Genomic DNA, 24058 nt, shown 5'->3' with positions numbered 1-24058 from the left:
TGGGAGCTTCTCCCGCCTCCACAGTTGGACATCCCCCAAGGGCTCCCAGACTGCGAGAGGGTGCAGGCCGGGCTGAGGGACCCACCCCCTGAGTATATGAATTTCATGCACCGGGCCTCTAGTGTACTTATAAATAATAATCCCACAGCACTCTTTAACCAGAGCGAAGGTCATTTCAAACTATTCTGAGAAGTAAAAGGAAGGATCTCCAATAAGTTTAGAATTGTCCTTCAAACCCCTGACTGCTAAAGATGGAAACATTTAAAAAGTGGGTTGGAAAGGCAGCACATTGTGGGTTGGGTGATCTGTTGGGAGGGAAGTATACAGTTGCTTTGCATGCAGCTAAAAGAATGCCAGTCTTTTCACTATTTTTGAAAACATAGTTATTTTTATAATAGTGTGTGATATGTTAAGATTTAATAGATTATTACTGTTATATATAAATGAATTTAAAATATTTTTAAATTGCTAAAATGAGTATTTATAGTTATAATTCATAGAAACAAAAGTTCTGTGGGGCCCTTAATAATTCTTTATAGTCTAAAGGAATCTTAACACACATTTTGAGAACATTATAACATGTCACAGTTTGATGATATCACTGTGCTCTGAACTCTTTAAGTGAAGAATTTAGGTCATTTATATGTGAGTTCCAGGCCTTAATACAATATCTGATACATAGAAAGCTCTCAATAAATAATTTATGAATAAAGGACCTAATATACATGTGTGCATATGTGTACACCCATGGAGTTTGAACAAAAAAGGCAATTTAATCTTTACTTCAGCTAGCCTAATGCTATCCAACCTAGGTAGTATATATGGTTAATTAAACCAATAGTACTCCTAAATTTTATATTACTTTTAAAAACTATATCTTTTTGAATTACAGAAATTTTGTACAAAGGATGCCCAAGAGTACTTTTAAGTGAACATTTAGAGCTCTATACTTGAGGACAAAACACCTGAGATCTTTGGCTCAGCTGCCTATTGGTTTTGTTTTATCTGTGAAGTAGTCTTTCTGAGCCTCAGTTTCCTTATCTGTAAAATGGGGGGCATTGAACGAGATAGGATCTAAGGGCCTTCTAATCTGCATGGGAACTCTTCTCCTTTTCTCTTTTCCAAGCAGATGTATTTCAATACTATTTCCTGTCTTCTTGGCTCTAATGATAGACAGCAGCTGTGTTGTTCTTGCCCTTTACTGACTCACTGCCCTGAAGTACTCTGGTAGAAAGCTGGCTATTTTATTGCTCATTCAGCATGATAAACTCTCTACATGGAATTCCAATTTTTTCTAAAAATATTAACTTGGTATTACTAAGGAACTATATGGTCCCTAGAAAAAATTTAGAATGTTTATATAAACAACTCAGCAATCCCAGATAATCTTTTTAATGACCTTAGCATTCTACAAACAATCCCATCTAACCACATGCATTCTTGTTTCAGGTATTTGATTTACAAGGAGGTCTTACTAAACAGGAAAGTATTTAGATCTAATCTAAACACAAGACTCTAACAACATTTTCAGCTCTGCCCTTCAGTGGTAAGGAGTCAGTGTTATGGGCATGTTGGGAAATGTTTATTAAAAGTGATTGTTATCCCCAACAAGGTTAGAGGAGACTCAGCTCAATTTACCCATTCTATATGATACTGAGTTCAGAAAAGAATTTCCCTCCTGGTCAGCTTTAGATAATACCATTCTCTGCCCTTTTTGCTTTCTCTTTCCAACTGACAGCCTTTATTCTGGAACAATTATTTATTTATTTACTTATTTGTTTGTTTATTTATTTATTTTAAATTGATTGATGTGACATTGGTTAACATGAACATACAGGTTTCAGGTGTGTGTTCCTATGTTACAAGTTCTGTATATTGCACAGTGTGCCCACCACCCAAAGTCAAATCTTCTTCTGTCTCCTTATATATTTTTATATTCTAAAGACATCCCATTCAGCCTTTAGAAAGGTGCTAAGTATTTCATAAAACATTTTAGTGTTTTTTAAGTTTTCTTGTGGAATCAGAGTTAAAACTGTTTTCAAACATTTCCTTTTCTCTTCAGTCTTTATTCAAAATTTCTTACCATCTCACACATGTCCATATCCTTTCTTCTGTTAGTTGTATTGTATTGTATTTTGTCGGTGGAAATGTCAGTAAATGTGTGAGGTGGTAGAGTCCCTAGCATCTGGGTCTTGGTGGCACATGAAGCACATAGATATGTGGTCAGGAAAGGTAGAGTGCCTTAGGAAGCTATTGTATAAAACTCTAGATGGGTCATTGTGTATAGGAACTCTCTGCCTAAGAATTAAGCAAAAATGGGAGATTAAATATATGTTGGTATATCTTAATAATAAAAGGGTAATATGCTAATTAGACCGGATATCCTTCTGGATGTCATTCTGAATGTCCTTCCGGATGAAGCTGGGGCTGGAGGGAAGTCCAGGTCCCGGGTGCCTGCGGGCGGCTGGAGGGAAGGCAGTCCAGGTCCTGGGTGCTTGCAGGCGGCCAGAGGAGGGAAGCCCAGGTCCTGGGTGCCAGGGGGAAGGAAGGCCTACTCTTGCACAAATTTTCATGCATCGGGCCTTTAGTATATATATATAAGCTGAATACATAATTTTGCTTCTAAATGGAGTTCTTTTTTATCTTTTAATTAATTTTTTTCTTAATTTTATTTTTTACACTATTACAGATATCCCCTTCCCAGCCCTCCACCCCATACATGCATACTCCTTTGCCCACCTCCACCCAGCCCCTGCCTCCTCCTTTTCCTCTGTCCATCACCACACTGCTATCTGTGTCTATGGGTTATGCATATATCTCTTCACCTTCTTTCATCCAGTTCTCTGACAGTTCTCTGTCTGTTCCATGTATCCATGCCTCTGTTTCTATTTTGTTTGTCAGTTTATTTTGTTCATTAGATTCACATATAAGTGAGATCATATGGTATTTTTTTGTCTTTCTCTGACTGGCTTATTTCACTTAGCGTAGTACTATCCAGGTCCATCCATGCTGTCACAAAAGATATGATTTCCTTCTTTTTTACAGCCACGGAGTATTCCATTGTGTAAATGTACCACAGTCTCTTTATCCATTCATCTACTGATGGACATTTGGGCTACTTCAAGACCTTGACTATTGTAAATAATGCTGCTAAGAACACAGAGATGCATATATTCTTTTGAATTGGTGTTTTGGAATTCTTAGGATATATTTCCAGAAGTAGTATCACTGGGTCATAGTGCAGTTCCATTTTTAATTTTTTGAGGAAACCCCATACTGTTTTCCACAGTGGCTGCTCCAGTCTGCACCCCCACCAGCAGTGCATTAGGGTTCCCTTTTCCCCTAGCGAGCACTTGTTTGTTAATTTATTGATGGTAGCCATTCTGGCAGGTGTGAGATTATATCTCCTTGTGGTTTAATTTGCACCTCTCTGATGATTAATACATTGAGCATATTTTCATATGTCTATTGGCCATCTGTATGTCTTTTTTAGAGAAGTGTCTGTTCAGGTCCTTTTCCCATTTTTTTTATTGGATTGTCTTCCTGGTGTCAAGAATTGTGTAAGTTCCTTATATATTTTGGAAATTAACCCCTTATCAGATGTATCATTGGCAAATATGATTTCAGTGAGGAAGGGAGAGGGAGAGAGATAGAAACATCAATGATGAGAGAAAATCATTGATCTGCTGCCTCCTGCACGCCTCCTACTGGGGATTGAGCACACAACCTGGGCATGTGCCCCAACTAGGAATTGAACCGTGACCTCCTGGTTCATATGTTACTGCTCAACCACTGAGCCACACTGGCTGGGCTAGAGTTCTTTCTTTTTATGGCTGAGTAGTATTTCATTGTGTGAATGTAGCACAGCTTAAATGAACTAAATAAAAGATCAAATTGAAATTTGTTGATTGGGAATGGCTTTTAAAAATCACTTAGCAAACCTTGGGTTTATACCAGGCTTTAAAGTGTATTTTCTCTTGAAATTCTCATAAAACCCAAGATGAATATTACTGTCCCTCTCTTTCAAGTGAAGAAACTGAGCTTCGGAGACATTAAGTAGGTCACTTAGCTTACACTGTTAGTAAGAGATTGATGGATCCTGGAATTAAATTCACTTTGTCTGGTTGTAGCAATGGTTCTCTTCACATTATTCACAGTGGTTCACAATTAACATTTCTTTTTCTTTTGATATACCCTCTCCAGCTCCTCAAAGAATCACTCATTTAAATTTTTTCAACTTCTAATTTCTTCCAGGGACTTAAACAAATTGTTAGATCAAATGGCCTTTCATGATTTCATGTGGTGCCAGTGGTGCTCTCTGGATTCAGGACTGAGTCCACCACCTTCCAGTCCTATAGCATTGGGTAGATCTCCTCACCTGTCAGGGCCTCAGTCTTATAATCTGTAACTTGGGGATGACAGTAGCACTCACCTCAAAGGGTCTTTATGAGACCCGAATCATCTATTGTTTGTAAAATACACTAAAAGGTCCTGGCACATAGTGAATATTGTATGACAGTTACTTACGATTTCAGCTAGAATTGTTCAAATGAGATAACTCAGACTCCTTTAATCTTGGAACACTAAGAAAGGAGTAAATACTTTTTATGGTTTAAAAAATTCAACAGCAGAGGCTGACCAATTTTCTTCATAAATATACTGAAAATAGTTCACTTTTTTGATGCTTTTCAGCAGGTTCCTGTCTGAAGGCAGCTAACTTGATCTAGACTAGGTCAGACATCATCGCTCTATCTACTGAGAAATATGAATCCTTTTGAGGGGTGAACACACACACACACACACACACACACACACACACACACACATACCCATACAGCAGACATCAAAATAAATGAGCAGTTCAGGTTATTGGATGAACTACTTCCTGAGAACCAAGGGCCATCTCTGTGATTAAACTGAGTCAAACTCATCTGTAATGAGAATCGTTCAAGCATGTCACTGCCTTAAATTTTTGGTTTACATTTTCTGTAAATTAGAAAAGAAGTTTGCAGTGAATTTTGCTTGCTGAAAAAAATCGCTCTCCTCCTTACCCTAAGTATATATTTCTTGTTAAGCATCTAGCCTGATCACAAATCCCCTTTCAGAAGAATTAACAGAAAATAGTGAATGTGAAGGAGGAAGAACTCAGAGCATAGATAATTGTAACCTCAGTGTCAAAACTGTGGGACTAGAGGAAGTGTTGCTTCTCCTTCATCTGGGCTGGATAATGTGTCTCTAAGAGCCCTGTTTCTGCCTTGAGAGGAACAGACTTTGGAGTGAGATATGGTTGGTTCAAGTCCCAACTCTGCCACTAGGGCAAATCACTCACATTCTTTGACCCTCAGTTTTCTCATCTGTAAAACGACCGTAATCAGTACCACTTCACAGACTTGTGGTGGCAACGCAGCGTCTACTACCTGTTGTATGTGTCCCCATTCCCCTTTTAGAGAATTAGTATCTAATTTCAGTTTGGCCTGAAAATTATGTAATTCTATAAAAAAACTGTGCCTAGGCTTTCAACTCTATAAGTCAGAGATCAGATCTCCTTTTGTGCTGTACCGTTGTTACCTGGTCCCCTGTCTGGTGCAAGAAGGCTCTTCTTTTATTCCTGCTACACACGACTGCCTTGCCAGAGGGCAACAGGAATCTCCCCACGATTTATATTTATTCACATGAGCTTTGTTGTAGGAGAGAACTAGGTAGGAAAATAAGTGAAATAACGGGTATTCTTGTTTTGTTTTATTAATCCTCACCCAGGATATTTTTTTCCATTGATTTTTAGAAAGAGTGGAAGAGAGGGAGGGGGAAAAAGAGAGAGAGAAACATCAATGCCAGAGAGACACACCAATTGGTTGCCTCCCACAAACAGGGCCCACAACCCAGGTACTTGCCTCTGGCTGGGAATTGAACCTGCAGCCTTTCAGTACACAGGCAGACACTCTACCACTGAGCCATACTGGCCAGGACAAAATAATGGGTATTCTTAACCTGCCATGAGAGTGTGGCTATTTCCAAGACTCAGATGTAAATTTAATATAATCTAATCCTCAAATGTATGTTAACTAGCTGAGGGCTCTAGCAAATTATTTTTCACAAACCTCCAAGTGTACATTTGCATGCACTTTGACTGTGCTGCTTAGTCTTTAAATAGATTGATGCTTTAAAAAGTGTAAAAGTAAGATTTTTTTTAAAGCACCTCATTAAGGAACTTTCAAAATGCAAATGATTTGAAAGTGGGAAGTGTACTGCCAAATGGTGGTAGCAGGACTAAGAGCTGTTCCATTTCTCCCACGTTGGATAACCAGGGTATCTTTAGGGGTTGAATCCTGGTTTGGCTCCAATCAAGAGTTTTCAGATTCTTGGAATATGTATCAAATATGGATATGGCAAGGGGCCCATGAGAAGGAAACAATTAAGGGGGTGGCCTGCAAGGATTGAAGCCCATGGACTGGGTCACCCTCAGTGTACCCCTGGAGAGCCTGACAGGGAGACAGACAATGGAAGTGGCATAGAAAGGGTGCACAAGAAAGCTGGTGGTAGGGAATGTCAGGGAAGAGCCACAGCAGAGAGGATACATCAGCAGGGGTTTGAACAATGAAGGCTAAAATACGGCCTTTCAAAGGTGTGTGACTCAGCCCATAGCGATGAGTTGAATGTGCATAAAATGTGCTTTTTATGTAGTGTGATGGCAGCATTGGATTGTGTCATGAAGGAAATTAATTTTGTAATCATCTTTGACTCTCCAGGTAACTTTGAATATCGGAGAAACAAACAGAGAGGTCAAATACTAAGAATAGAAACAAAATTAGGTACAGACAGAATTCTGATACAGACAGAATACATTTTATAAGAAAATCCAGAGTGTCCCAGCTCTTTATTTATTGTAAAATTTTTTTCTCAAAATGATTAAAATCACTTGAATTCAGTAGGGCAGTACTTAGATATGCTTTATGTTCTGTGGAAATTTTTTTTGATGAAATGGCATTCATTTTTTTACTAGAGGCCCAGTGCACAAAATTCGTGCACAGGGGGTGTGTCCCTCAGCCCAGCCTGTACCCTCTCCAATCTGAGACCCCTTGAGGGATGTCCGACTGCCCGTTTAGGCCCGATCCCAGTAGGATTGGGCCTAAACGGGCAGTCGGACATCTATCTCACAATCCAGGACTGCTGGCTCCCAACTGCTCGCCTGCCTGCCTTCCTGATTGCCCCTAACTGCTTCTGCCTGCCAGCCTGATCACCCCCTAACCACTCCCCTGCCAGCCTGATTGATGCCTAACTGCTCCCCTGCCAGCCTGATTGCCCTTAACTGCCCTCCTTTGCAGGCCCAGTCACCCCCAACTTCCCTTTTCTGCCGGCCTGGTCACCCCTAACTGCCCTTCTTTGCAGGCATGATCGCCCCCAACTGCCCTCCCTTGCAAGCCTAGTCCCTACCAACTGCCCTCCCCTTCTGGCCTGATCGCCCACAACTGCCCTCCCTTGCAGACCTGGTCCCTCCCAACTGCCCTCCCCTGCTGGCCATCTTGTGGTGGCCATCTTGTGTCCACATAGGGGCAGCCATCTTGTGTGTTGGAGTGATGGTCAATTTGCATATTACTCTTTTATTAGATAGGATAGAGGCCTGGTTCACGGGTGGGGGCCAGCTGGTTTGCCCTGAAGGGTGTCCTGGATCAGGGTGGGGGTTCTCTTGGGGCGTGGGGTGGCCTGGGCGAAGGGCCTGTGGTGGTTTGCAGGTTGGCCATGCCCCCTGGCGACCCAAGTGGAGGCCCTGGTATCTGGGATTTATTTATCTTCTATAATTGAAACTTTGTAGCCTTGAGTGGAGGCCAGGGCCAGCCAGGGTGTGCGGGAAGCTTGGCTTCCTCCATTGCCAGGGAAACCCAAGCCTCCTGCTCGCTCCATGGCCGCAGCCATCTTGGTTGGGTTAATTTGCATACTCGCTCCTGATGGGCTGGTGGGCGTGGCTTGTGGGTGTAGCGGAGGTATGGTCAATTTCCATGTTTCTCTTTTATTAGTGTAGATTCCCAATTTTGTGCAGCAGTGCTTTGACAGAGTAGGCGCTTAAAAGAATGAATGAGTAACCAATGTTTGTTGTACTAGGATTTGCTTTGTATTACAAAATGAAACTTTGTACTTTTCCCCGTTTTCCTATGTGGTTACGTACATCAGTCTCTATTTCTTTCATTCACACCACAAAGACTAGCAGAGCTTCTGAAAATGAGCATCATCTATTCTCTGTATGTGCCCAAATGTGAATTCTCCTGCACATCGCATGGCTTGGTGTACTGAGTGGCACTTACTTGGTCTTTCTATGAAGAGTATCTCATGACATGAGGATGGTAGACAGTACACTGTTCACTACACATAGCATGAGTGATGGTACACACATACAGGGTCTGGGAGGGGTGGAGAAATAGCAGTGGCAAAGGTATCCAGAATCAGATGGGCTCCAAATTCCTTTGCTTTCATGATTTCTGTTTATATTTTGTGGTCACACATATTAGCAGAAGAGGAGGTGGAAAGCTAAGATCTCCTTAAGAGGAGGAGTGTGTAGCTTCTCATTACAAGTTAAGAACAGGGATTTCTCAGTTTTATTGTGATTGATGAAACTCTTAAGCATTGGCAAGAACAGAGTTGAGAAAATGTGCAACAAATGGAAACTGGTGAGGATGGGATATAATTCAGAGGAAAGGCAGAGTGAGGCCCTCTCTATCAGACAGCCTTGGCTTTGTGGTCTGGCAGGCTGTGCAGAGAGATCATCCAGAAAGGTTCACTTGGGTCCCATGGCTTTTGCCTAACCTACATCTCACAGATTTCAGCTAACTATTTAATCATAATTCTGTTAGGAAATCTGAAACCGATTGTTTAATACTCTTTGGCTAAGACTAACTTTTGATGAGGTACCCATGTAATCACATACACACACATTATTGTGTTTGCTTGTTGTTTTTTTTAGGAAGAGAAGCTATGAATAGTTATATTTCAAATAACATCTTTGACTATCTGTCTTTTTTTGGATTTAACCAGTTGTTTCCAAAATAATTTACTTCCTGACTTAATTTCCCCCAAACCAATTTATATATACAGATATAACAACTCAAGGCTAAATTCAATAGTAAATGCTATTTAATACTATAAATACTATAAAAAATTATTTTCAACTCACAATTATCAACCATCTAGACTCTGATATTCTGATGAGATTCTGCAGATGATAGATGGTATTTCTTTTTTTTCACTTTTAAATATTTTTTATTTTTTAACTAGAGGCCCATTGCAGGAAGATTCCTGCAAGAACAGGGATTCCTGCGGCCGTCTCCACCGCCCTGCCTACTTCCCTTCTCCACCACCTGCCTGCTTCCCTCCCTTCTCCGCTGCCCTGCTTGCTTCCCTCCCTTCTCCACCGCCCTGCTTGCTTCTCTGCAGCTTCGCGCCCTTCTGCAGTGCTTGGCTTCCTTCTACGCTGTCTTCAGTCTTCGCTCTGTGCCTGGATATGCAAATTAACCACCATCTTGGTTTGGTTAATTTGCATACTCACTCCTGATTGGCTGGTGGGCGTGGCTTGTGGGCGTAGCGGGAGTACGGTCAATTTGCATCTCTTTTATTAGATAGGATTACAGTTGACATACATTATTATAGTAGTTTCAGATGTATATCCCAGTGATTAGACATTATATAACTTACTAAGTAATAAATTTCATACCCATCTGACAACATACATAATTATTAGAATATTATTAACTATATTCCCTATGCATACTTTCCATCACTTGACTATCTATATATATAAAAGCCTAAGCGAGCAGAACGACAGGTCACTATGACGCTCACTGACCACCAGGGGCAGACACTTAACACAGGAGCTTCCCCCTGGTGGTCAGTGCGCTCCCAGAGCCAACCTCCCCCAGCTGTCCAACCTCCCGCAGTCTCTCCTCCTCCAGCTGGCAGGCCCCGATGGTCCAATTGGGGCCGGCCCCTGGGCTGGGATGGGGAATTGGGGGTGGGTGGCATTGGACGTGGCCCCTTTCCCAGGAGGTTCGAGGGCTGGCTCCCTCCTTGGGGCCGGCGGCCAACCTCCTGTGCTCTGTCTTTCCCCCCTGCCAGCCGGCCTCGATCGGCCTACCACCCGCCCGCCATGGTGGAAGGAGGGGAGAGGCAGGGAACTGTGCCGTGGTGGGGTGCCAACAATGGTGGCATCAGTGTCTGTTTCTTCCGTGCCTGGCCTGGCAAACATTGCCTCTTCTCCAGCCCAGCCCTGATCGCTGGCCAGGCCTAGGGACCCCACCTGTGCACGAATTTTATGCACTGGGCCTCTAGTTCTGTAATAACCAATTTGTGCTTCTTAATCCCTTCAACTTTTTCACCCATCCCTGCAATGCCTCTCTCATCTGGCAACCTTCAAAATGTTCTCTGTATCTATGAGTCTGTTTTTGTCCTGCCTGTTTGTTTATTTTGTTGTGTTTTTTTATTCAATTGTTGATATATATGTATTTAAGGCCATGTTATTATTCATATTTGTTGTTCTCTTCCTCCTTCTCCTCCTCTTCCTCCTCCTCCTCCTCCTCCTCCATCTCCTCCTTCTTCTAGAAGACCCTTTAACATTTCATGTAATACTGGTTTGGTGGGGATGAACTCCTTTAGCTTTTTCTTGTCTGGGAAGCTCTTTATCTGTCTTTTGGTTCTAAATGATAGCTTTGCTGGGTAGAGTAATCTTGGTTGTAAGTCCTTGCTTTTCATCACTTTGAATATTTTTTGTTAATCCCTTCTGGCCTGCAAAGTTTCTGTTAAGAAATCAACTGACAGTCTTATGGGAGCTCTTTTGTAGGTAACTAACTGCTTTTCTCTTGCTGCTTTTAAGATTCTCTTTGTCTTTAACCTTTGTCATTTTAATAATGATGTGTCTTGGTATGGGCCTCTTTGGATTCATCTTATTTGGGACTCTCTGTACTTCCTGGACTTATATGTCTATTTTCTTCATCAGGTTAGGGAAGTTTCCTGTCATTATTTTTTCAAATAGATTTTCAATTTCTTGCTCTCTGTCTTCTCCTTCCACACCTATATAATGCAAATGGTTGAAGTTGTCCCAGAGGCTCCTTATACTATACTCATTTTTTAAAAAATTATTTTTTCTTTCTGGTTGGGTATATTTTGCTTCCTTATATTCCAAATCACTTATTTAATTCTTGGCTTCATCTATCTACTGTTGATTCTCTGTGAATTATTATTTTTGAAATATTTAATGTTGAAAGTATTACATATGTCCCCCTTTTCCCCTCATCGACCTCTTGTAGCCTGCCCCCATCCACCGTCCCAGGCCTTCATCACCCTATTGTCTGTGTCCATGGGTTATGCATGTAGACATACTAGTTCTTTGGTTGATCTCTTCCAACCCACCCACTTACCCCCACCATCTGTAAAATATTCTTTATTTCAGTTATTGTAGCCTTTATTTCTGACTGGTTTTTTTTTTTTAATAGTGTTGAGGTTCTCACTAAGTTCATTGAGCATCCTTATAACCAGTATTTTGAACTTTGCATGTAGTAGATTGCTTTAACTCCATTTTCTTTAGTTCTTTTTCTGGAGTTTTGTTCTGTTCTTTCATTTGGGACATGTTTCTTTGTCTCCTCACTTTGGCAGCCTCTCTATGTTCATTTCTTTTGGGTAGGGTGCTATGTCTCACAGGGTTGGTAGAGTGGCCTAATGTAGTAGGTGTTCTGTAGCATCCAGTAGCATAGCCCCCCGATCACCCAAGCTGGGCACTCAAGGCACACCCCCCATGTGGACTGTGTACACCCTCCTTTTGTAGTTGAACCTTGATTGCTGTTGACACATCAATGGTAGGGATTTACCCTCAGGCAGATCAGCTGTGACCACCAACCTCAGACCTCCAACCACTGTGGAGGATCAGTTGTGCAGGGTCCCACCCCACAGAGCAGGACTTACTTCAGCGTAGCTCTGGTGCCTGCTGATTCCACCCCTTGAGTGTGTCACTTATGGAGATGATTTGATATGATCTGAAGTTGTCCACTGGGTGTGCTGGCTCTGGGTCCTCCTGTGAGGTACAGGACAAGGTAAATCATGACCTGTTTTTCCCCAGGACCACCTGGCATGAGCTACAAAGCAATCTGCAGATGGCTGCTACTTGTGCTGGACTTGGAGGTGCCAGGAGAGGCTAAGCTGTGAACCAAGGCTGGCTTTTGCTAGTGCCAGGCCTGGGTTCACTCAGAAGAGGTATGAGGCACACTGAGGCCAGATGCTGCATTTTTGAGAGATGTTAGGAAAATCTTGCAGATGATATTGCTATAAGTCCATTTGGCCAGCAAAGGCTATCTTAATTTTTATCAGAATTTAATTATGAGAGTATCAATAATTAGGACTTAATTTTAAACAAACTAAATATATGAGAAAGGGCAAAACTAATTACTTGGTATGAATTCTTAGCACTTAGAACAAGTTGCAATATGAGAAAATTAGAGATTTTTTAAAAGGATGGGTGTCATTGTCCTGTGACACCTGGCATAGTGGGGATGTTTTCAAAAGGAAAACTTTGGATAGCATTTAGGATCATGGTAAAACACATGGTACACCACCACATGGAATGATGGACTTAATAGGCTGACAACACACCACACCAGAGAGTGGCTGGACAGTCAGATCGGACTCCCTGGGCCGCCAGGTCCACATCTCTGCAGTGTCCCCTTTTGACAGACAGGGGTGTGTTTCTGAGTGTTATTAGTCTGCCTTTCTCTCTACTACTCTTCTCAATACTATTTGTTCTTTTCTAACAATTATTTTGAGGCCAATCGATTGTTTGAATTAAAGGGTTATGAACCTTAAACTATATCTAGAAGAAACCTTAATAACAAAATGTGGCTTCTGAGAACCATGATAAAAAAAAAAAAAGAATCTTCAACTATTACTTCAGTCTCAGGATATCCTGTTAAGCATTAAAAATATTAATCAAAATTAATTAAAAAGCAAATCTGAAAAACAAAACAACAAAACAGAAAAACAGGTTAAGTTTAGAGGGAAGTAAGCATCCCAAACCATCTTCGTGAGCACAAATGTCAAAACCTGTCTTTGCTCTTTTACACCTCCAGGTGGTGCTGTTTACTTAGACATGAGAAGCAGGCACCCAACCTCATTTCCTTGCCTTAGGTTCATAGCTGGGCTTTCAAAATAATTTCCATTTCTACAGATGTGTTCTTTTAAATGGTCAATAAACTTTTATAACCAATATTTTAAAAATTGCAAGATTATTGTGATTTGTGCTGTCTGGGACACACCCAGAGCAGATGTTTACATTTATTCATTGGTTCCACCTTTTCTACTCTTCCTTGTTTCTTAGAACTCAGACTCCGTCACAGACATTTGGGCTGTCATTAGAACTCATCCAAGCCCCTTAAAACACCTATGTGACTTAAAAATAGATTTCTAATTCAGTTAAGGTAACAACTCTACAGGCTTCTGAGTAAAGAATACCATCTTCACAGAAATGTTTTCATCCCGCAAAGCCCATGAGTGTTCCTAGCAGACCTGAATTGTTTTTTGGTGAGGGGAGCTTGTCAGACACCAGAAATGTTTTGATAATTTTAGCTCATCTTTACAATGACATCCTGGAGACCAATCCAAATTTCTCAGAAAAGTTTTCCTAGGAAAAAACTGAGAGGAAGTAAGGGACACCTTCTTTCCATTTTGATAGATTTTAGTGCGAAGAGTACTGGAGAAAATCTGTTCTACAGTGTGGAACTAGGATGGAAGTACAGTGGTATCAATTTTACCATCAGTAAGGTTTGGAATATTTAAGATTGGCTTTGAACAACAAACTAACGCTTTTCTTGTTCTTTCCTTTTTTCTTTCTTTTCTTCTCTTTTGTCACAAGGGGTTTGTAGACAAGCTGGATGAATTCATTCAGTGGTTAAATGAAGCCATGGAAACCACTGAGAACTGGACACCCCCTAAAGCAGAGACGGATGGCCTTAAACTGTACCTGGAGACACACCTGGTAGGCGAGACTGTGTTGCTTTTGCTGCTAGTAATGAAAGGATTTTGATGCACTGCTTGTTTGTTTATGGAGGATACCAATTTTATTTATCAGAAGTCATTATATGCTAATGAAACCCAAGTTTTAATGGGGTAAACTGCAGCAACTGAAAATTTATAGGCATTTCAAATAAACCTATAAAATCTAAATCCTCCATATTTCAAGCTATTTTTTAAAAACATTTTCCAGAAAGATAAGTAATTACTTTAAAAATACCTTAGGAAATTTTATTAGGCCCTCACTCTCTAAAGCAACGATCGAAGGTTTTCCTCTCCTTAAAAAAAAATATAAATGAAAGAGATAATTTTGATGACCATTCTAAGCTTTCTAGAATTCTTGTAAAATTAATGAACCTCTCATTATCAAGAGGGTCTACTTTATCTGTTCTACACTGGGTTATTTTAATAAAATATTTAAAACGATGATCTCCATCATTTTTGCTGCTATGTGGGTTTTCAGCATATAATTAATACAACTGTCATTACACTCGTCCCTGTGCAGAGGGAAAAGCATGGAGGGGAAGTGGGAAACACTTGGATGAATATGCTTCTGAATATGTTAGGAGCAAGAATTATAGACTGAGGGACATTTGATGAACCTCATGAGGTTTTTACTGAATGCTTCAAATGGCCGATATCAATTATGAAGGGGTGGATACCAAGTAGTGGAGTGTGATAAAGCATGAAGAAAAAGCACGTTGTCATAGGAAATGAAAATTCAAGCTTTAAGGATCTCATCTTTATTCCTTTCACCGATAGCATAAAATTGACAAAGGCAATGAACACCAATCCTTGGGCACCCAGCTGTGGGGTAGATTTTCTGCCCCTCTTACACACTCAGAATATGGATTGAGTAAGCATTGTGTGAGAGTCCTATATGTGTGACAGGTCGCAGGGTTTCAGGACTGCTCCCTGTGTTAGCGAGAGAATGAGAAAGAGGGAGAAGAAAGACGGAGAGAGAGAGAGAGAGAGAGAGAGAGAGAGAGAGAGAGAGAGAGAGAGAGAGAGAGAGAGAGAATGCTTTAGGTTTTTGGTGCTTGCATTTTGTAATGTTTTATATCATTGCAAGAAAAACAATCTCAAAATCCTATTGCTGCATGCAAGCAGTATTGTGGATGATAAAGAATGACAAGACTGTGTGATAGAGGTTGACTGTATTGTTTCCCTTTTTAGAGACCTGGGTTGATGGCATGTAAAAATGCCAGTATCCTGTCCATCAGCAAATGAGTGGATAACACAGCCATGGTACATTTATACAATGGAATACTACTTGTTCATAAAAAGGAAGACAATTTTACCCTCTTTAGACAGCATGGATGGACCTGGAGATTATTATGCTAAGTGAAATAAGCCAGTCAGAGAAAGACAAGTACCATATGATTTCACTCATGTGGAATTTAATGAACAAACTGAACTAACAAGCAAAATAGAGACGGACTCATAGATAGAGAGCAGGCAGACAGCTCTGGTGGGGGAGGAGATGTTGAGGTGTGTGCAGGGATTGAGCAAAAGCAAAAAAAAAAAAAAAAGAGAGAGAGAGAGAGAGAGAAATGGCAGTAACCTTAAACACCTCTCTTGTACATGGATTTAAAAATACTGCCCTTAGTACTCAATTCCCTGTTGAGTAGAGCATTGATTTTTTTAAAGAGGGCATTTCATAATAGCAAGATAAAGATATTCAGTGCTTTATAATGTAAATTATATTAATTAGAATGTCAACTTTTCACTGGCATTGTTCTGACAGAAATTCTAATCTGTGTTTAAACAGGAGTATATGAACTTTATTTCACATTAAGTGTGCTGTCTTAATTTCTCTTGATTTAATATTTTATGGGAAACACAGGTTCAGTTTTTGAGGTCCCAGAGGGCATGGGGACATAAAGAGTGCCTCAACTCTTTTCATTGAAAGTCAGGTTAAGAGGGTGGGAACCAAGCTCTCCCTTCTCTTTGGGAATTGAGGGACATGGCCTCTTTATAACCAATGTTCTGTTCTCAAATCTGTATTACAAATTTATATTCCTTACTTGGCATCCCTGTGTTGGCCTCTGCCTCATTCTAGCCCGACACTATCCCCTAGAACTTTCTGCAGTGATGGATATTTTATATTGCATTGTTCAATATGGGAGCCACTACCCACATTTATCTACTGAGCACATGAAATGTGGCTACAGCAACTGAGGAAATGAATTTTTAATTCTAATTAACTTACATTTAAATTTCCACACGTGGCTTGTAACTACCGTATTCTAGTCCTATAAATAGCAGGACTCTACAGCTGCCCATAATGGCTTGCAGACATTCTTACCGGTCTCATAGTGATATTCTCATCCAAAATGTGGAAACCATTATCCTCTGTGCTCTGGATTTCTCCATTAGATCCACACCAAAGAGTCCTTCTTAAACTGTTTGTCTCTTAAAGAATAAACTTGTTTCTGCTTTAAGATCAACACTTCCTTGAACCAGTTTTCTCCATGGTCATGTCTGATTGTACTGGTTTGACTATAGACAACACAGAAACAGCTTCTTTATCTCCACTGTGCAAATAGTGAGGGAGTACGGTGTCCAGGTCTGTGCACCGAGGTTGGCCACAGTCTCAAATTTCACTTCTGACATTATGAATGATGTTAACAGTTACTGAAGACCTAGTGTGCGTGGATCGCCACTGAGCGATACTTAAGAACAATGACTGAGTCACTGTTATACTGCATGCTGTGTCCATTACTCGAGATACAGCCTGTGGTTTAAACATCTTTAGACTCCGAGTTACTCTGTGTCCCGACATTGTCTTCTGATTAATTCTGTAATTTATACTTTTTATTGTATTTGCTTGCTATGTTGCTGAGTTAATAAGTTATTCTTCTCAAAGGAAGACAAAAAGAATACCTACCTTACCATAAAGAAAGTATGTATACAACTAAGCCTACATATTTATATTCCTTACTTCACCCTGCATAAGTCATTACTGCTCCTTAATGAGTGGGCAAGGGGTATTTGCAAGAGTATTCAGCATTCAGAGATAGCTACATGAGTTTCTTTCAATATCTCTATAGATTCTATAATTTACATTAAACCAAAACATGTGCCAGCCCCTGAGTTCAGCATTTTCTTTGGCTTAATAATGTGTTGGAATAGTTGGCACCCCACAATGTTCATTATAAAGAAAAATAAAAACAATACCAAAAGTTGTACATTTATATTTTGATACTTAATTCAATTATTTTCCATGACAGTAACCAAGGGTTTTTACCAATACAAATCAATTAAAGCTTCACAATACCTGTATGAGAGATGTGAAGGAGGTTTATTTTAACTTAAGAAGTACTAGTACTGTGAAATTGCGATGATACATCAATGATTTTCCATGATAATTAATCATCTGCCTGCAACCAGGCTGCTCCCTTCAAAGATACAATTCCTATCTTCCTAGAAAATGACATTTTCAGGAAAATGTCATGCTAGAAGGGTATTTTGTAAGTATTGAACATGTTGAACATTCCTCTTCTTTGAAAACCACTTTTAAAATAGCATTGTGTATATATGTTCTTATGGACTTCCTTCTTCCTCACCTCTGTCCACCTTTTAAAAATAGCTATATTAAGGTATAATTTAAAGCATACTATTTTACATATTCCCACAAACTGACAAATGTATAGCCCCATAAAACCATCACCACAATCAAGACTGTGAACATGTCCATCACCTCCAAAAACTTCCCATGATCCTTTGAAATTCTTCCCTCCCTTCCTGCTGGCCTTTCTCCCATCCCTGAGCAATCAGATCTGCTTTCTGTTACTATTATATTCATTTGTACTTTCTAGGACTTTACGTAAATGGAACTAAACAATATGTACTCTCTATTTTTATGGAGGGGGTGGGGAGAGTCTGGTTTCTTTCACCCAGCACATTTATTGCATGTTTTAATTCATTTTTATTTCTGAGTAATATTTTATTGCATAGATATACCACAATATGTTTATCCACTTATCTGTTGATAGAAATTTTAATTGTTTCCCTCACACTTGTTTTTATTGGCTAAAGAGGCAAAAGTCAGCAAAAACTGAATTTGAGTAGAAGCATCCTAAGTAGTTCTTGGCAGACTATTTAGATATTTTTTCCCTTTAAGAGGATTTATAGTATTCAGAGTTAGAGGACTTAAGAGCTTGTTTGGAGATTCTAGCAGGGGAGTGCAGCTACTCATATACCTTTGACCAAAGACCAGTCTTCTTTTCTGGGGGAAGGTCATCTTCTTCAATCAGGGCACAGCTTCAGGAGGGGTGCACAGGGATCGGTGAGGGAGGAGGGGGACACCCACCTAGTCAGTCAGATCAACTGAATCAACCCTGGTGATCAATGGGGTGATGTCACATCCAGATCGCCCTCGCATCCCAGAGTTAGAGGACTTAACAGTAACCACCAGAGCAGGATAGCAACTTCTCCCAGGAGAGATTTCAGTTCATGTCCTTTGCTCCTGAGAAGATAACTCTGATTTTCCAAATAGTTCTTATGTATGTTCAGTCCACCAAATGGGCAACACATCATATGCAATCAATTGTAGGAAAACAAGCCAAAAGGGTTTTCTTAAACCTATAGCTAATGAAAGTATCCAGTCGGAGGAACCAAAGTCAAATGGACACCAGAGAGCTATGCAAGAATTAGGAAAAGGACCCAACCACAGTGCGGGGCTTAAATTTGGGAGATACATTTGCATAGGTCATGTTGGGCAACCATTAACCAAACACATAGAAATAGCCCTGGTAAAACAACATTCTTAATTCAGTTTGATAAATGAGAAAATGTGGGGGGAAATGGTGACAATGAGTTCATGTATATTAAGCACCCATGAGTCATTTTGGTGCTAGGAATACATGATGAATGAGTTAGGTTTTTATCTTCCAAGGATTTCCGATCTAGGAAAGATGACCATAAATTAAATGTATTTATCTATAGACACATAAATGATTTATGTAATGCAATTTTGAGCAGTAAACTTCTTGTAGGATAAGCAAAGTACTGTTCAGAGCATAGAGAAAAAAGTTTTATTGGTTCTTCTTAGAGGGTAGGGAAGGCTCATAGAGGTAATTGATGTACACCTCGCAGGCCATATATGATCTGTTGGATAGACAGGGAAGGAGAGGAGATGGAAGAAAATTTTATGGGCAAGTGAGAGAGGTGTGGAGAGCCATCTGGTGTGGCTGAGACTGAGTTGGAGTTTGGCAGGTTGGGACTGGGTGGTGAAGGAGATTGATTTGTAATGAACTGAACTTTTCTCTGGGGGCAATGGAAACTCATTGAAGGTTTGATTTGATTTTAAAACAGGAGAGTTGCATGAATCAGTCACCAATTCCACAAGGTTAGGGTCAACTTAACATAGATGAAGTCCATGAGAGAATAACTATGGACATAATGGAAAATGGTTTGAGTATAGCATTGGGAGGATATGAGTTTCTTTAAATGTATTTTTTTACTAACTAATATTTACTAACTATAACACAAAATTCTAAAGGTAAATAAGGGGAGTATAAAAATTTAGTAAGTCAAAAGTAAGTCTTCTACCTTTATCCCCCCAGTTAAAAATTCTCCTCTCTTTAGGCAATCACTGTTCCGTGTTTCTTTTTTTTTTTAATTAAAAAATTTTTTTTATTGTTTAAAGTATTATAAATAGTAGTACATATGTTTCCTTTTTCTCCCCCAATTGAACTTCCCCCAGCCTCCCCTACCCCTGAGCACATGCCCTCACCCCACTCCCAGTGTCTTGCATCCATTGGTTATGATTATATGTATGCATACAAGTCCTTCGGTTGATCTTTTACCTCCCCACTCCACAACCCTCCTCAGCCTTCCCACTGTCGTTTGACTGTCTGTTTGATGCTTCCTTGCCTCTGTATCTATTTTTGTTCATCAGTTTATGATGTTCTTTATTATCCATAAATGAGTGAGATCATGTGGTATTTTTCTTTCACTGACTGGCTTATTTCACTTAGCATAATGCTCTCCAGTTCCATCCATGCTGTTGCAAATGGTAAGAATTCCTTCTTTTTTATGGCAGCATAGTATTCCATTGTGTAGATGTACCATAGTTTTCTAATCCACTCATCTGCCGATGGGCATTTAGGCTGTTTCCAAATCTTAGCTATTGTAAATTGTGCTGCTATGAACATAGGGGTGCATATATCCTTTCTGATTGGTGTTTCTGTTTTCTTGGGATATATTCCTAGAAGTGGGATTACTGGGTCAAATGGCAGTTCCATTTTTAATTTTTTGAGGAAACGCCATACTGTTTTCCACAATGGCTGTACCAGTCTGCATCCCCACCAGCAGTGCAAGAGGGTTCCTTTTTCTCCACATCCTTACCAGCACTTGTCATTTGTTGATTTGTTGATGATTGCCATTCTGACAGGTGTGAGGTGGTACCTCATTGTTGTTTAGATTTGCATCTCTCAGATGATTAGTGACTTTGAGCATGTTTTCATATGTCTCTTGGCTTTCTGCATGTCCTCTTTCGAAAAGTGTCTATTTAGGTCATTTGCCCATTTTTTGATTGGATTGTTTATCTTCCTTTTGTTAAGTTGTAGGAGTTCCCTGTAAATGTTGGAGATTAAACCCTTATCGGAGATAACATTGGCAAATATGTTCTCCCATACAGTGGGCTTTCTTGTTGTTTTGTTGATGGTTTCTTGTTTCTTTATATCCTTTCAGAGCTATTTTGAGTATTTGAAAACAAATGCGTATGTGTGCTTAACTTTGTTTCCTTAATTTACCTTATCAGTAATTCAGAATCAGTGCAGAACTGCGTCATCCTTTTGAGTGGCTGCAGCGTGTTCTGTTTATGAATATGCCATAACTTATTTAACCAGTCCTCTATTGATAAAAACTTAGGTTTTTTTGCGTCTTTTTCAATTACAAACAGTGTTCCAGTGGCTATCCTTGGATATTCACCATCTTGCATAGTAGAATTATATCCTTAGAATAAATACCTTACATATGAGGATTATGGGTGAAAGGGTATACACATTTAACATTTTCATGTATTGCCAAATTGTCCTTGAGAGAGATTGTACCAGTTTATACTCAGCATGCATGAGAATGTGAATTACTGTACATCCTTGCCATTGGAGAATGTTATCACACTGATTGAGATTTGTTCTCGTGATAGTTACAAACGGCATCTCATTGTAGTTTGGTTTGTATCTTGTGTGTTTTAAGTGGAGTTGAACACCTCTTCATATTTTTAGGAGTCATTTGTATTTTCTGAGAACCACCTGCTCATATTCTTAGCCTATTTTTCTGTTGGGTCATTGGCATTTTGCTTCAGGATTTATCGGAGCTTTTTTTCTATATTAAGGAAATGACTCCCTTGTCTGTGGTATGAATAGAAAATGCTTTTAAGAGAAACTATTTTGGGGATTTGGTTCCAAAAGAACATGGATATCTTAGTGCTTTGAGGAATTTGGGGTTAGGCAGACCAGAAGGCCAGGTTGATAAGCATGTAACAGGTCTCTCCCCTGGCAGAAGCATGCCTGGATTCCAGTACGGCGAAGACCAGGAGTTTGCTTACTTAGTCAGGGGTGCCACAAGCCTAAGACCAGGGACGCTATTGTTGAGTGAGTGGATTTGATGCCTGAGCAGTGAAGAAATGGAGAGGGTGTGGGTGGTAGATAAGAACAGAGTAGAGGAAATAGATGAGATAGAGAGGCATAGATGGGAGAGACATAGCAACAGGTCTCTCTTTTTAAATGTGTCTTTATTGTTGAAAGTACTAAGCTATCCCCCTTTTTTCTCCATTGACTCCCTTCCCCGCTCCCCAGGTTTTCACCAGACTGTTGTTTTTGCCCATGGGTTATGCATCTATGCATGCAAGTGCTTTGGTTAGCTCTCTTTTTGATGCACTACCAACTCCCTTTTCACCTTCCCTGGCTTCCAGCTACTGATGTCCTTGAGAACAGCACAGGAAGACCTGCTGCCCAGAGCAGGCAGATCTGGCCAAGACTTGAATGTGTCTGAGGGGGTAGAAATGGGCTGAAAGCTTCTCTGCCCGTGTGTGGAGTGGGACTGATGCTCCAGGGCCTTTCTAGGGGTGTGTGAAACCCAGGAATGGGAGCCATAGAAGCAGTATTTACATAAAAAAGAGGCAGCAGATGTCGCAAGAGCTTAGTGACCATGGGGGCTTGTGCTGAAGGTAGAGCAAACTTTGTCTTGCACACAATTGCTGCTGTAATTATGGGACTTAGTTAAAGAAAAACATAATTTTTTTTTCACTGGAAAAAATTCAAACTGTATAAAAGAGCATAAAATTCAAAGTGAAAAGCATACCCTCCCTTGTGTAACCAACATAAACCAGTTGTTCTATATCCTTTTGGATCTTTTTATGTAAAAGTGCATAGATTTAAGGATTTTTAATTCATATTATATATACTTTTCCATGACTTGTTTTCATATCTAAACATATCTCAGATATCCTTCTGTTAGTACGTGATGATCTGCACATTTTAGCATCTTCTTAATATTTTATTGTGTGGATGTGCCACAGTTTATTTAATCGTTCCCAGGATGATGGCCATTTAAGCTGCCTCCTTATTTACGCTTTTGTAAACAATACTGCAATGAGCATCCAGGTTATTTTAACACTAGCTGAGTGATAGCCTTTTCTTGGTCCCAATTGTGTCTTGTCTCCAGCAGCAACTCAAAGCTCGCATGTAATGAGAGTCTGTCATACTTTAGGGATAGCTTTTGCAATAGGTCCTAAAAAGCGATTTAAGGTCCATGTATGTGTGTGTACAGAGTTTTGAGTTTGTGTTTATCGGGGCAACTTTTAAGCCCTTCTTCCAGAATTTTGTCCATTTTAGGACTGGCACCTGCAATTTGAGGTGGGTGTCACAAGGTGGCGGAAAGCACCAAAATCCTGCAGACAGTGCTTACAGTCTTGGTACTCTTGAAGGGTTTAAAAATTTTCCCCTATTTTCATTGCCCTAAGAACTTACAAAAGCAGATTGGATTGAACTAATAATGTGCCTAGTTAACAAAATCTCAGGACAGGTATTTTCATGCATTTAGATCTTCATGTTATATCATGTTTTTTATTAAATAGCTTTCATTTGTATTAAAAGAAAAACACTATACTTCTCACAGTATTTAGCCATACAAATAAGGTTCCTCAAATAAATTCATCTGTTTTTATTTTGCTTGCCCTCCTATCTCCAACTCTGCTCCATTTTTCATTCCTTGGAGTTAAAACAGGCTTTCCTTTCTCCCACGTCCTGCTACCCACCTCTCCCTGCCTCTCTTTCTCTGCTGAGATGATAGGCAAGTCTGGCCCAAGCAGGTTGTCTCACAAAACCAGCAGCTGCCATGCGGCCGTACCACTCTGCGAAAGGGAGGCCCTCGTCAGACTTCAAAAGCCTGAGCTGTAAAAGGCGAAAGATTTATAGGGTCTGAAGAGAAACCAGAGCATTTGCTAAGCGAAATAAGCCAGTCAGAGAGAGATAAATATCACATGATCTCACTCATTTGTGGAATATAATGAACAACATAAACTGAGGAACCAAAATAGAACCAGAGTCATAGAAGCATCGAACAAACTGTCCAATCTATGAGGGAAGGCAGGGGTGAGGGGGTAAGAGATCAACCAAAGGACTTGTATGCATGCATACGAGCATAACCAATGGACACAGACGGGGGTGGGGGGGGTAGTGGTGGTGAGGGCATGTACTGAGGGGTGGGAGTGGCCAGGGAGGGGTCAATGGGGGGGGGGAAAAGGAGACCATGTAATACTTTAAACAATAAAGAATTTAAATTAAAAAATAGCCTGAGCTGTGTGAATCTGGCTGCGGCCCCCCGAGCCTCACCAAGCAGGGCGGGACCTCGGAGCTGTGAGGTTCCCTTTGCCTGTCCCTCTTAGTTCCCATTAGTTTAAGGAAAGTAGCTGAGAGTTTAGTAGGAAGCATTACCTCTCTTTGGGGTTTTAGAAATACTCAGCTCCTAGCCTTGCCGTACCTCCTTTGTTGGCTTGGGAATGGAAAGA

General features: G+C 40.3%; 1 protein-coding gene across 2 annotated transcripts in view; it reads left to right on the top strand.

Moving 5' to 3' along the window:
- Positions 1-24058, top strand: part of AKAP6 (A-kinase anchoring protein 6) — a 490615-nt gene that overhangs the window by 230141 nt on the left and 236416 nt on the right. For both annotated transcript variants that reach the window (XM_079769683.1, XM_079769682.1), the window contains exon 6: positions 13880-14002. In XM_079769683.1, the coding sequence (XP_079625809.1) occupies positions 13880-14002 (123 nt within the window). The remainder of the gene's footprint in view (positions 1-13879; positions 14003-24058) is intronic.

This window comes from Cnephaeus nilssonii (genome assembly GCF_951640355.1).
Source record: "Cnephaeus nilssonii genome assembly, chromosome: 4".
Taxonomy (NCBI): domain Eukaryota; kingdom Metazoa; phylum Chordata; class Mammalia; order Chiroptera; family Vespertilionidae; genus Cnephaeus; species Cnephaeus nilssonii.
The sequence above is the reverse complement of the archived record's forward strand: the minus strand, read 5'-3'. Positions and strand labels throughout refer to the sequence as shown.